At 44.0% G+C, this 14387-nt stretch overlaps 1 protein-coding gene and 1 long non-coding RNA gene across 2 annotated transcripts in view; one reads left to right on the top strand and one right to left on the bottom strand.

Moving 5' to 3' along the window:
* The window catches only part of smap2 (small ArfGAP2), a 28194-nt gene that overhangs the window by 10439 nt on the left and 3368 nt on the right, over positions 1-14387 (top strand). Inside the window, exons 3-9 of the mRNA XM_008117899.3 lie at positions 4693-4826; positions 5055-5140; positions 5920-5998; positions 8144-8224; positions 8822-8900; positions 12142-12236; positions 13573-13738. Coding sequence (XP_008116106.1) covers positions 4693-4826; positions 5055-5140; positions 5920-5998; positions 8144-8224; positions 8822-8900; positions 12142-12236; positions 13573-13738 — 720 coding nt within the window. The remainder of the gene's footprint in view (positions 1-4692; positions 4827-5054; positions 5141-5919; positions 5999-8143; positions 8225-8821; positions 8901-12141; positions 12237-13572; positions 13739-14387) is intronic.
* Positions 6893-8149, bottom strand: LOC134293780 (uncharacterized). Its single transcript, XR_010000743.1, has 2 exons — positions 7471-8149; positions 6893-7386 (listed from the first exon to the last, which is right to left on the bottom strand). It is a non-coding gene; the product is annotated as an uncharacterized LOC134293780 (long non-coding RNA).

The following is a 14387-nucleotide window of genomic DNA, read 5'->3' as shown; positions in this document are numbered from 1 at the left end:
AATGGGGGACGCCTGGCTTGACAGCAGTGTGTGCGAAAAGGATCTTGGAGTCCTCGTGGACAACAAGTTGAACATGAGCCTACAATGTGATGTGGCGGCTAAAAAGGCCAATGGGATTTTGGCCTGCATCAATAGGGGAATAACGTCTAGATCCAGGGAAGTCATGCTCCCCCTCTATTCTGCCTTGGTCAGACGACACCTGGAATACTGTGTCCAGTTTTGGGCACCGCAGATGAAGGGAGATGCTGACAAGCTGGAAAGCGTCCAGAGGAGGGCAACTAAAATGATTAAGGGTCTGGAGAACAAGCCCTATGAGGAGAGGCTTAAAGAGCTGGGCATGTTTAGCCTGCAGAAGAGAAGGCTGAGAGGAGACATGATAGCCATGTACAAATATGTGAGGGGAAGTCATAGGGAGGAGGGAGCAAGCTTATTTTCTGCTGCCCTGCAGACTAGGACACGGAACAATGGCTTCAAACTACAGGAAAGGAGATTCCACCTGAACATCAGGAAGAACTTCCTCACTGTGAGGGCTGTTCGGCAGTGGAACTCTCTCCCCGGGGCCGTGGTGGAGGCTCCTTCTTTGGAGGCTTTTAAGCAGAGGCTGGATGGCCATCTGTCGGGGGTGCTTTGAATGCGATTTCCTGCTTCTTAGCGGGGGGTTGGACTAGATGGCCCTTGAGGTCTCTTCCAACTCTACTATTCTATGATTCTATGATTCTATGATTCTATAAGCCATTTGACATCAAGTCACTCTTCCTGTCTACAAAATGGAGACTGGTGCTCAAATTTACCAATCAAATCCCATTATACGTGCTGCTGAGTTCGTGGCTCTGCTTTGTGAAATTGGCCCCCGTTTGATTTGTGTGCGAGACAGCTAGATTCTCTATTTTTTTTGTAGAAAACCGAACTTTCAATTTAATGTTTTTTTTAATCTAGCAGTTGCTATAGCAACGGCTTTATGAAATGCTTTTGAGAGATGTCAGAACGCCTTTGTGAAGCCCACATGCGCTGGTTGCAAGTGCAAATCAAAGCCTTCTCTTGAAACAGAACCTACTTCCTGTTTAGCAGGGAGTTTGGGTGTTGCGGAAAGCAAATATGAGTTTGTGTGTGGTGGGTGGGTGTGTACACACACACACCTTATGTTGAGGAGAGTTGATCCTTATCTTGACCAGTGAGAGAGGGTAAACTATTAGTATTCTAGTGTTAGCTGACAGCAGAACATTGAAATGTCACTTTTGGGGACTATAACATCCAGAACTCCCTAACCAGACATGTGGCTGGTCTCTAATCAGAACTCCTTTGCCCCGCAGTAACCTTTTCAAGCTTTAGCTACCTTCTGTGTCCCTTCAAATTTGGAAGTGGAGTTGTTAGTTCCCTGTTATAATGATGAGAGGGATAGTAGAGTCAGCCCTCCACAGATTCTGTATCCATGGATTCAACCTTATCTGCCTTGAAAATATTGTGTGTTTGTGTGTGTGTGTGTGTGTGTGTGTGTGTGTGTGTGTGTGTGTGTGTATATATATATATATATATATATATATATATATATCCCAAAAGCAAGCCTTGGTTTTGTCATTTTACTATACCATTGTATATAATGGGATTTGAAGGTCCATGGATTTTGGGATCCAGGGGGAATCTAGGTCCAACGGATATTGAGGGCCCGTCATAAAAGATAAAGAAGCAGCCATTACAGGATTTTAGCAGCAAAATAGGAGCAGAGGAGCTCTCTGTGTTGAATTATTGCAATCCTTCTTGCAGTGCCCACAAAACTCACCAGGCTATTACATCTCATTCTGGAGTTCCCTTGGGAACCGTCCCTCTCGAAGGCATAAATGTATTCTGGCCGTTTTCCTTCGTCTCTTGCCCCAGAAAACACGACTGAGTTAATACTTCTGGGCTTTTGAGACGGAGGCATTGTAAGACATGTTCCCCTGTGGCGGTCCTTTTAGCAACCAGATTGTTGTCCTTGCTAATCTTCAAGGTACGGTGGGTCTTTGGTGGCTGGGTCTCCACAAAGAGGAGAGGAATGTGCAGTTATACTAGATTTCCTTTTCCTTTGATGGCACCGTGAGAAGGTCCTCCATTGAGCATGTGGCAGGGCTCAGGTTGCATTGTAGTCAGTGGTCTGTGGTTTGCTCTTCTCCACACTAGCATGTCGTGGACTCCACTTTGTAGCCCCATTTACTAAGATTGACTCTGCATCTTGTGGTAAAATACAAAACAAGTATGGTATCTAGTACAATCTAGTAGTATGTCACGTCTGTGTCACACAATGCTTATAACAAAGCAACCTTTATATATCACACCAATAAGCACTTCCTCAAATTCACATAATTTTTAAACCGGTTTTAAACAGAGTATCTCTGTGGATTTTAGGAAGCTGTTTCTTGATTTAAGTCATTGTCATGCTGGCTGATATCCCAACAGAGGATGGGCTGGAGATGTCAATGCCGTGGTCCTTTCATTACAGGCTGCTACTTCTTGATGGAAGTCAGGTGGTGAAATACCAGCTAAACAGTATAATTTCTCCAGCTGTGTGGGACGTAGACATCCTATGATACTGTGGCATGTTTAATTAAGGGCCACATCCACTGTTTTAACGTGGTGAGATGTATTCCACACTGGGCACACGAGTTGCGATCCCCAGGTTGTGCCAGTTAGCATGAAACAGTTGAGGCCTTAATCCTTGGCTTTTAGTATTGGTCAGCTTCTATTTTTATAGGCCAGAATGAATGCTTCCTCTTTTTGTGGCTTCTTTTCAACTATGAAGTGAAAGGGGGAGGTCAGTTTGAGGTTTTCTATACCTTGTTAATGTCAATAATGACTCAATTATGTTTCTCCTTTGGGACATAATGTGTTTGTTTTGTTTTATTTCCAAAGCAGAGGAACTTGCACAATTCTTTCCTTACTACATCTCCTCTATCTTAAGGGGAAAAACAAGTCTTGTGGGGTCAACATGGATTTCTTCACCAAACCGAGACTTAGTGGTTGGAAAGTCCCAAAGATAAAGCAGCAGCATAACTAAGATATGTTAATGCTTCATAGATTTAGTCACAGTGAATTTGGTACTGGGTTGCGGATTGAGATTGAAATTTGTGTGGTCTTACTGTCGTTCTATCCTTACTGGCAGGAATTGCAGATCAAACTGGAACTAAATAGGATTTTGATTTGTTTTTGTCATTTTTTCTGTTTACTGTTACCTTTTTATGGTTTTCTCTACTTTGCTCTTAAGATTACTATTGCTAATGAGAGAGGAGCACAGAGAATTTTAAAGATAATATAGAGCCTATGTTCCTTCATTCAGTTCATATCCCTCCGATAGCTTCTATTTCCCCAACTCAATCCCATATACTTATTGATCATTGGTTGAAGACCTTGAAATAATGTTTAGGTCTCAGGAAACCCCTGCATAAAACCATGGCGTCACAATCACTTGTGGAACTCCTTGTGATGTTGGAAGCTGAGCTTTATCTCCATTGCTAATCCTTGTCAACATGCAGGTGCTAAATATAACAGAGGCTTTAGGCCTCACCCTGAATGATTCCTGGTTTAATTATTAGGGGCTAAAAATAAACTTGAGAATGTGGATACCTGTGTTCTTTACATACACATATACATATATAGATGGGCCCAGTCCCAGTCGGGTTTCTTTGGAGCCGAGGACAATAGCTGTAATGTGTATACCGTTGCATCCAGCTGGGCTTGAAAAATATGCATTTTCAGGCTCTTTCAGGGCCTGGCAGCGTAGATCAGACACAGATTCCACCCTGCGCTGCCGCCGGCTCTATTCAGAGCATCCAATTGTTCTGTTTCAAGGGCATTCGAGCAAAGAGAAAGGCCCTTTGCAACCTGGAGTAGTAACAAACTCGCCTTTCCTCTGCAGTGCTGCTTCTTGCTGGTTTGTGTGGGTCAGAGCCATAGATAGCTTTACAGTAAGCAGAACTGAATTTCCACTCCTATCTCTACATCCCCCACCTCCAAATTTGCAAGGAGGTTTGTTCATGTGTGTGTGTCTGTGTACATATATCCCTCCCACCTACAGCTTGAAATAGTTTTCTCTGTTTTGACCTCAATTTCTCCTAGTAACAAGTGCCAAAGGAGATACAGATAAATCTCATTACCAGTGTTTCTCTAAACATATCCAAGATCCTGCCTTGTGTTAGTGTAAAGTTACACGTCTGTACTTACAGGGTTTCATGCTGTACCATATTCTGTTGAATACCAATACTGTGCGGCCAATCTATTGCTTATACAACCCTGAGCCAGCGATGTCCATTGCAATGTCCTGAATAGTACAACCAAGTGTGAAAGAGAACTTAAATGTGAATAACACTAACAGGATTTCAACCTGTGCTTTAAGTCAATATGGATTACTGGTGCTCAGATTTAGCAGCTGGTATAGAAAGTAATCTCCAAAATATATCTTTTTCCTGCTTGCACCCTTGCCTTCTCTCCTCCTTCTCCCAATTTCATGCCTGTATAAGAGCAAGAAGCATGGGTCTATTCCGCCTCCCCCCAAAACTCCAGCATGCTTGTGGTACTTGGTATCTTGTCGATTAATGTTTTAATAATCATAGATGGAGACTCTTCAACCCTCAGCACAACTCGCCAGAGTCAGAGGCAACCCAAGATGGTTGCCCTGATGTCCAGAAGTGGATCTAGAACTTTTTTACGCTTGTATTTCTTCAGGACCAAGGTGGGCCTCATGGAACATCGGGGTGTTCATCTGCATCCGCTGCGCCGGAATCCACAGGAACCTGGGTGTCCACATATCCCGGGTAAAATCTGTCAATTTGGACCAATGGACGCAAGAGCAAATACAGGTGAGTCACAGCATGTCTGATTTCATGTCCTTTATATCATGGCTTCTTAAACTGTGTGTCCTGGCCGCAAATGGGGTCCCCTTAGCTCAACATTGGGGTCCCAAAAAGGTTTTCTGAACCTCACTTAGACAATTACAGAAATCTGTTGTAAAGTATTTACAGTGGACTCTGCAGACAATGCTTGAGCTGTACTTGAAGCAGTTGAAGAGTGTCTTTCTTCCCTTCTAGTGCATGCAGGAGATGGGGAACGGCAAAGCCAACCGCCTCTATGAAGCCTACCTTCCAGAGAACTTCAGGCGGCCTCAGACGGACCAGTATCCCTTCACCCAAAGAAAAGGGAGGCCTTTCCTTTTGAAATAGGGGCTTGGGGCAGGAAGACCACACACAATCTTGGGGTGGAAACCAGCACCAAATCCATGGGACACATTTCTGTCCCCCAAAATAGTATGAGTTGCTAACGTCTCATTTTGAGCATCTTTTAAACATTACACAGTTACTATAGTTAATAAACTTGTATTATGGTCAGTGACCAGCTCATATGACATTACACAGTGTAGGGAGTGACCTGTGACCTATTGAATTACCTCCTAGATCAGTTTACTGTGTTTAATACCAGAAAAACAGGTATTCCAAGGCATTTGCATGGGTCAGTGAGAAAAGAGGACATTTGCAGCCACAGGGCTTCTCTCCCCCCCCCCCCCCCCCAAACTAATGTCTACATGCACGTTCTCAAGAAGATCCCAGCAGAGCACCTTGAATTTGGGGTTAAAGTATCTCCTCCACTCAGAATCTTTGCAGCTTGTGGCACATCTTCCTTTTGGAGTCAAATTGAATAGGATTATTCTCCCCAGAAAGCTGTAAATAACAAGTTGTAAATCTGGCAATATGAGGGAGATTTGCCTCCAGGATGAGAATCATGTGGAACTTCAGATGTTGCTGAACATCTAGCCAACATAGATATTGAAAAATGCTAGGAAGTTACACAACAACATTCGACATTCTCTCTTGTAGACTAATATTTAGTATTACTTGACAATGTTGCACATAATCTATCTGCCTATAGCTTGTTCCTCCTTAACCTGCATCTCTCCAGAGCGGTAGAGGGCTTTATCAGAGACAAATATGAAAAGAAGAAGTACTTGGACAGAAGCGTCGACATCAGTGCATTGCGGGTATGTATTTAATGCATTTGGCTGAACATTTGCTGCTTGATGACTATGTGGCTCCCAGCTAGTCTAGTCCTTCGTCTTCCAGCTACCAATAACTATGTGGCCCCCAACTAGTCTAGTCCTTCGTCTTCCAGCTACCAATAACTATGTGGCCCCCAGCTAGTCTAGTCCTTCGTCTTCCAGCTACCAATAACTATCTTGCATAGCTTTCCCGCATCATGATACCTTCCAAGGGCATGGCCACAACTCTCATCATCCATGATACCTAGTTGAGGATGATGGAGCTTGTATGTTGAAGATGTTTTTGGCCTTCAACTCCCAGAAATCCTAACAGCTAGTAAACTGGCTGGGATTTCTGGGAGTTGTAGGCCAAAAACATCTGGAGACCCTAGGTTGAGAACCACTGGACTAGATTGAGGAAAGCTACTTTCAACTGAACAGACATCAGACCTTTCCACTGTGCTACCAATGATGCCTGATATTTTCAATTGTATGACATGAATTGTTTTTTTAATATAGACGTTGAAATTTGTCTACATATTTCTGCTACGTTATCTGTGTTTTCATTTGTAAGCTACCTAAAGTCCTGGTTTGGGGGAAATGGTGGGATCAAGTGAGCAACAAGATAAAGAAGATGATGATGGTGACCAACTTTCATCATAAATATTGACAAAACCCCCACAACCAGCCTAGAATAGGGTCACTATAAATGGAAGTTGACTTGAACATTGTCAGGTACAGCAGTTGTTCTGTTCTCAGTTGTCAGGCCAGATAGAGCACCTAAAAAAGCAAAATATGCTAGGTTTTTCTCCAGTTATGTGTTAAAATGGCATGAGAAATGAGAATCTGTTGCTGCTGGGGGGGTGCCTTATATGTCAAGGACAGAACGCCACAAGATCAAAGATAACAGAGTTTATTGGATTTACAGAACTCAAAATGCCCGTAAAAGACAAGGGCTAGGCAACATTAGCCTTAAAAAGCAAAAAGGGGCAAGAAAAACGTTCAAAAGATAAACCGGATTAAACCGGAGTTTAATCCGGGTAAAATCAAAACAGCTTGCTTCAGCCTGGGAATAAACAAAACAGAAGCTGGGGAACAAAGAGTTCAAAAGAATGTAACTAATTGGCAGCAGATGCCTCTCTGCTGCCAGCACTATGTTTTGAGTAACTTAGAAGTCACTCCTCCACACAGCAGGCAAATTCCCAATACAAACACAACAGCCGAGGATTGAAGCAGTAGCGTAGTCCCAGTTCTTTCCGAAGGTCGATAGGCAGAAGCAGACGTTTGTAGTACACCAAGTCCAGGTAGGAGAATCCGAGCCCGTAGTCAGTTCAGTCCGTAAATCCAGAGCAGCAGATGGCGTCCGTCAAGAAGACGACGGAAGGTCAAAGCTATTGAGATTAAGCAGAGGTTGCACAAACAAAAGCCCACACAATTCCTCCCGCCGTCTGAACCCAAATTCCAAAACAACTTACGTAATCAGCACACGAAACACACCCGTCTTCAGGAAAACGTCCCACACAGATCCCAAGCGTTTGTCCAGATTACCTTGCCCAACGCAATTTGCTATTGCTCCCAAACCCCATTTTATGCCAGTTACAAGTCCTCATCACTATCAGCTGTTCTCCTTAACCCGGGCGTTTCCTCATCACTTTCCTCATCAGAACTGGAACACCTCTGACTACGCCCCACAGCATCCCCAGCTGTGGATCCCGTCCCATCCCTCCAGCTTGTCCATGGGTCTAGTCCTGAAGGTCCCCAATCATCTTCCATCCCATCATTGCCAGTGGCACCCAATTCCTCCCTTACCCGAGTCCAATCCATCTCATCCTCTTCCGAGCTAACCAGCTCTTCCTCCATTCTCTCCGTAAACCCCTCAAAAGACTCTTCGTCAGATGGTTCTGCAAAGATATCTCGCAGCCTCTTTCTTTCTCGCTCCTCGAGAGTATCTGACTCTCGAGGAGTCTTACGCCCACGTCTGCCAGTAGCAGAGCCATGAGGCTCAATCATAACATTATATTTACAAGTTAGCCAGATACAGACCCAAGAATTCATGCTAATGGACATTTCCCACTGGTCCACTGAGGAAAAAGTTACGCTGAACTAGTTTCCCTGCCTTCTCACCACTTAGTATGATTGTTTGCACAGAGAGAAAAGGATGACAAATGGAAGAAGGAGGGACCCCCTGAAAAAAAGCTGGAGCCGATTATCTTCGAGAAAGTGAAAATGGTAAGTTGAGATTCATTTATAAATAGTAGTAGGTTTAATTTTATGTAAATGCTGATACTCTTTATGTTTTACATTGTATATAGTATTGCAAAACTGTTCACTGTTTTTTGGGGGGTTTTTGGCTGTTTCCATGCACTTTTTTTAAAAAAAATTTTTTTACATTCCAACAATTGGAACTGTTCACTGTTTTGAGTCTCCTTTAAAAAAAAGTGGTGAATAACAACAACAAAAACAACAAGAATAATAATAGAATCCTTCCTACAGCTTGTCGTATGTTTTAAAAATTTCGAAGTATGATAGTTTTACTTGGGATGCAAGGCCTGAGAGTCTTGGATGTCTATCTACTGGAGTATGTTGTGATCCAGGATCCACATCCAATCATGTCTTTTTAGAGTGACATAGAACATGCTTCTGAAAGCTACGAACCTGGCAATATAGCTCTTTCTATGAATACAGTAAGATCCCGTATCCACAATGGATACCTTCCAGGTTGGACCACGGCTACCTAAAAATATCCTCAGGCATCACTTCTTCAGTTTTTGCCTGAAAGCAAGTGTAGCCCTTCCTTTTAATCTTTGTGGCTTTCACTCCTTTCAGCCTCACAAGAAGGACGACTCTCATACCCGGAAAAGTCCTTCCAGATCCTCCGAACCCGTCATGGACTTACTAGGACTTGGTAAGCATATAGTCTGAGCTGCACATATATTTTGATGCCTTACTCTATACGGGATTGCAGTTTCACACCAACCTGTTTGTCTCAAAAGGTTTCCATTTGATTTCCTGAGGAGCAAAACCAGAACGCTCTCCTGCTTCCCCTTTCAGCAGGAAGCAGCTGTTCAGAAATTGCATTTTATCGCATGAGCAGATGAATATATCTTTGTGCGTGCACAGACTGTGTGTAAAAGAAAACTAGTAGCAGAAACCAGCCAACCTTTTCAAAGAGTGGGTCATCTTATTCAAATGAGAAATAAATAGTTCACAGGCCCCATTTGTGTGAAAATGACTCTGTTGCTGGAAGGAGCAATGTATGGACTCCGGCTTAGTAGCAGGACTTGGATTTTGCATGCAAAAAGTCCCAGCTTTCATTCTTCAAGTAGATCAAGCCTGCTATCTGATAACCTGGAGACAAAATGCCAGTCAGACATTCCTGCTGTCTGACAAACACAACAGCACCCATGCTAGATTTTCTCCAATTTTAGATATGCATAAACCAGGAAGGAATAATTTCAGGCCCTGCAAGTATAGCTGGTCCCATAATCCTTCAACCATGACTGTAGGTGACATCTTGAGCAATGATGGCTGCTGGCTTTCAAACCAAGTATGCAGTGAATCTGCACCAGATTTTATTCCAGACTTTAAAGGTGCTGTCTAAGGCACTGAACCAGTTTTGGGGCTGAGCTTCAGCAGTGTGAATAGCTCTATGCATTACCTCCACAGTGTAGAATTAGAATTATAGAATCGTAGAGTTGGAAGAGACCTCGCAGGCCATCCAGTCCAACCCCCTGCAAGAAGCAGGAAAATGTCATTCAAAGCATTCTGACATCTCCCTTGGCCAAACACAGTCTAAGCATGGAATATTTGCGGAGATCCTGAGACATTTGGAGAGGCATCGAATTGCTGTTGCTCAGCGCCTCCTCTCCCTGCCCTTTGTCTTCATAACATCTCCTGTTCTGTTCCCTTGCCTCCCATAATTGGCAGGTTTGGTGGGTGGGAGGCTGCAAAACGAAGTCAGGATGAAGTCATGCTTCTTACATCCAGCCAATAATGAAGGTGGAGTGATTCACTAAATGGCAGCGGCTCCATCCCCCCGATGAAAATCTGCTCTCCTTTCCAACAAGAATGGTCTGGAAAGATCTGGTGATGGTGGCGATGATGATTCTCCCATCCAGAATACAATTCCCAAGTATTTCCAGGTAGAAAGGGGAACAGTTTGAGTTTCTGTTGCATTCCTGTGGGGGAAATAAAGTGCCTCCTATCAAACTATATTTTCCGTTCCATTAACTGAGCCTCAGCTTGTTTGAAACCTGATAGATGAAAGGTAAATATACTCTTTAAGCTCCCAAGCTATGGTCCTCCAGCTGTTTTGCACTTCAACTTCCAGAGGCCCCTGGCCGCTTGGGCAATGGTCAAGGATTCTGGGAGACTAGAGTTTGGGAAACGTTGCTCTGAGGGATGATGGAAACAGCCTTTAATCCCCACACTAGAGGTATTTTGCCCCCTGCAAAACATTCAGTCAGAGCCAAGTGCACGAAAGTAACTCTTGTAGATTAGAGGTCTCAGAATCTCCCAGTAGCCATGTTATCTAGGGATTTAAATAGTCAAAATGTTGTTCTCTGGTGTGAGCTACTGCTTAGTGAGTGGGCTTTTTATCTGACATAGAAACCTGTATTCCACTGTAAGAGCAGGATTAGACATGTGGCCCTGTTGTGATATGCATGTGCAATTTATTTGTTGTGCATCACATTCCTCAAATGCACACTAACAGGGTAGCTTTCAGCTTGAAAGTTTCCTACATTGTCAGTTGCTCTGTTGCCTCTCATTGGCACAGTTGACATTGGGAGCCTGGGCTCACGAGGGTGCTTTAAATGCTTATCTTCTTCAAAGAACAGCCAAGCAAAACCGGCAAGTCATGCTTGCAGTTCCCCTTATTGGGGCGGCAGTGGCTTATCTTGCTGCCTATTGAGCTCGTAGGAAGCAGCTGCAGATCTCGCTCTGTGAAATGCTCTCTCTTTGCAAGCACCCCCCCCCCCCCCACACACACACACACTGCACCTATTCCTTCTGTCACATTTGTGAACACATCCTTTGCGCTTGCAGGTAAGCGGCCCACAGAGTGGTTCCCTGGAGGAGGCGCGCCCTGGAGCAAATCCTTTGGAGTGCCCGGATGCTGCTTTTTATGGCTTCTGCAGCAGCAATGCAGAGGCCGCAGGGTCCGCTGCAGTGCTGGGATGCAGCTCAAGGAGGGGCCAGGCAAAGGAGCCTTGCTGCAGAGTGAAGGGCGAAACCCAGCTGGGATGAAATGACAGAATCATAGAGTTAGAGGAGGCCCCAAGGACCATCCCAGTTCAGTTCTATTCTGCCAGGCAGGAAGGCACAACCAACAGATGCCCATCCGGCCTCTGTTTCAAAAGATCCAGAGAAAGAGACTCCACTGGACTTCCAGGCAGCATAGTCCACTGTTGGAAAGTTTCCTGCAGTTTGGATCCATTGCTCCATTGTGTCCTAGTCTCTGGAGCAGTAGAAACAGATAATAGGGAACAAGCTGGTGTGTGGTTCAGCCCACTGGGATAGTGCACCAATGCTCAATTTAAGGCAAAACAGTGAAATAAGGGAGGGGCAAGTTGCTTCTCTTTTAAGCATCTTTTTTTAGCCCCGGTGGCGAAGTGTGTTAAAGCACTGAGCTGCTGAACTTGCGGACCGAAAGGTCCCAGGTTCAAATCCCGGGAGCGGAATGAGCGCCCGCTGTTAGCCCCAGCTCCTGCCAACCTAGCAGTTTGAAAACATGCAAATGTGAACAGATCAATGGGTACCGCTCCGGCATTCCATTCAGTCATGCCAATGGCCACATGACCTTGGAGGTGTCTACGGACAACACCGGCTCTTTGGCTTAGAAATGGAGTTGAGCACCAACCCCCAGAGTCAGACATGACTGGACTTAACTTCAGGGGAAAACCTTTGCCTTTATCTTTATTGGAGTTTCAGGCTGCCTTTTTCAGAGGGAAAAAACTGGGAAGTGGAGGTGGGACAGGAATAAGAAACATTAAGTACCATATATGCCCCCTTTTCTCCCAGAAAGGTGACCCATAAGAATCAATGGAAGCTATTTCGGACACAATTAAAATAGTCCAACATGGCTGTTTGTGATTTGTGGCCTCTTTTTGCTGCTTCTCCCCTAACTTTGTCTCTCTTTTTCCCAGATGCCCCTGTTTTGACTACTCTCCCCAACGGCAGATCCAGCAGCTGTTTAGAGAAGGACTTGGACTTGTTTGGCTCCATGCCCTCCGAAAGGAAGGTGAGGAAAGAGCGTGTCATTAGCAGCAGGGGAAGATTTCATGCTGGGCTGTTAATGTACACACATGCAAGCCACTGGTGATGTATTCTTAATAGCTAGGTTGGTACATAATGGGAAGCTGTGGTTTGTGTGAAATCCACACCAGGCAAACCAAGATGGACAGTTGACTTTGGTTTTTAACTGGTATTTAGTGTGTGAACTCAGTGTCTTTGTGTGTGTGTGTGTGTGGTTTGATTCCGAGTCTCCCAAATCTCTCATCAGTTTACAAGGATGAAAGAGGAGCAGCTAAAAAACAAAACCACTCTCCAACCCATGTCCAGCTTTTCCTTGATCTCAGGACAGAAGTGACGTCTGTGTCAGAAATATCAAAGAAATATTAAAAATTAACTAGGTATTTTTAATTACAAAAATGTGAGTCAGGCACTGAAAGGGTTAAATAAGCTAGTGTCATCCTGAGCATTGTGAGGAGGCCTGTTGTGAGAAGCTTCAGTGAGAGAAGCGCTTGGTTGAAGGCCTATGTAAAGCTACTATGTGAAGCTCCTTCTTTGGAGGCTTTTAAACAGAGGCTGGATGGCCATCTATCGGGGGTGCTTTGAATGCGATTTCCTGCTTCTTGGCAGGGGGTTGGACTGGATGGCCCATGAGGTCTCTTCCAACTCTACTATTCTATGATTCTATGATTCTTGTGTAAGTTTGGTGTAAGCGGAGGCTCTGTGAGAGCGAAGCTGTTTATCTGCATGAGAAAGAAGCTCAGTGTGGAAGCAAAGAAGGAAGTATAAGGAACTTTGTGTTATGGAAACATTGTTTTTGTAAATAGTGCAATTAAATTATTTTACTACAAAGAAAAGCCTCCAAAGGAAGAAATAACATTGATCTATGTGTTTTTGTTCTTATCACTTTTATCTACTGTTGCTGGGTCATGCTGCTTCTAAAAGGTTGCTCTGCTATATGTTTATGTTGAGGGTCTTTTGTTAATAAGCCCACCTGTCTCAACAGTCTGCTCTCCCAAATACCAAACCACACATTTGCCCCCATTAAGCACATCGAAATACCAGTTCTTTGGAAAGAAAGTGGTGACCTTAAAATAATGCCTACAGGCAAATCTCACCACCCATATGAAAGAAGAAGAAAAACCCCCACATCCTAACACAAAATGAACTATTTAAAATGTGCTCAGTTCAAAAGAAAACATACACAGTAGTGCAAATGTTGATCTTTATGTCACAGATCTGTAGTGTGTCTTGCCATTGGAAGAAAGCTTCATTTCTCCCAATGCGCAAGTCCTGGCTCCTTCCCAGGCTCCAGGGATTCATGCGGTCTGTTCTCTTCTTTCCAGGTGGTGGGCTCCATGCCCACGGCTGGAAGTGCTGGGTCCGTCCCCGAAAACCTCAACCTTTTCCCCGAACCTGGCAACAAGTCTGAGGAGGTGGGCAAGAAGCAGCTCTCCAAAGATTCGATCCTCTCCTTGTATGGCTCCCAGGCCCCACAGCTACCTGCACAAGGTACTTAGGGAAGACAGAAAGGCCTAATGCTTTTCTTGACTGTCTCACTTGAATAATTTGCGCCAATGTTTTCTTGTGCATTGCATTGAGACAATGGCATGACTGGGTATGTTGTGTATTCTCTTTGGATGGTAGAGCAATTCGTATTTTGACTGTACATCTTTGATAACATTTGAGACGATTTTAGGATTGGTGGGAAATGAAATGGGGATATTTTCTCCTTGTTTTCCTATTGTGGTGTTTGTTTTGCTGTCTGTGCTGTCTGTCAGAAGATTTCACCTCACTTTCTGTCCCTGTGAGAATTGGTTTTTGAAAAATTTGGCTTGTTGTGGAAACAAGGATCAGTGGAGATACCTTTTCCCCATGATAATAGCTCTTCCTGGAGTCAACAACAACAATTCTTTATTGATTAGTCACTTTTGACCATATCAAAACATGTAAAACATACAAAACGTACACACTTACGCATACATTCCTGGAGTCAATTTGCCTTCTTAGGGGTTGATTGCTGTCACTTCCTGCTGTCTTACCCTCATTCTTTTTTTTAATAATAATTTTTATTGTATTATATGTGATATGTACAGTTAAAGCGAGGAAAACATTGTTGCAGGGATAGTGGAGTAGAGAAAGGAGAGGAAATAAGTATGGA

The sequence above is a fragment of the Anolis carolinensis genome, unplaced genomic scaffold (genome assembly GCF_035594765.1).
Source record: "Anolis carolinensis isolate JA03-04 unplaced genomic scaffold, rAnoCar3.1.pri scaffold_10, whole genome shotgun sequence".
In the NCBI taxonomy this organism is placed as follows: Eukaryota; Metazoa; Chordata; class Lepidosauria; order Squamata; family Dactyloidae; genus Anolis; species Anolis carolinensis.
This window is presented reverse-complemented; position numbering and strand designations above follow the sequence as displayed.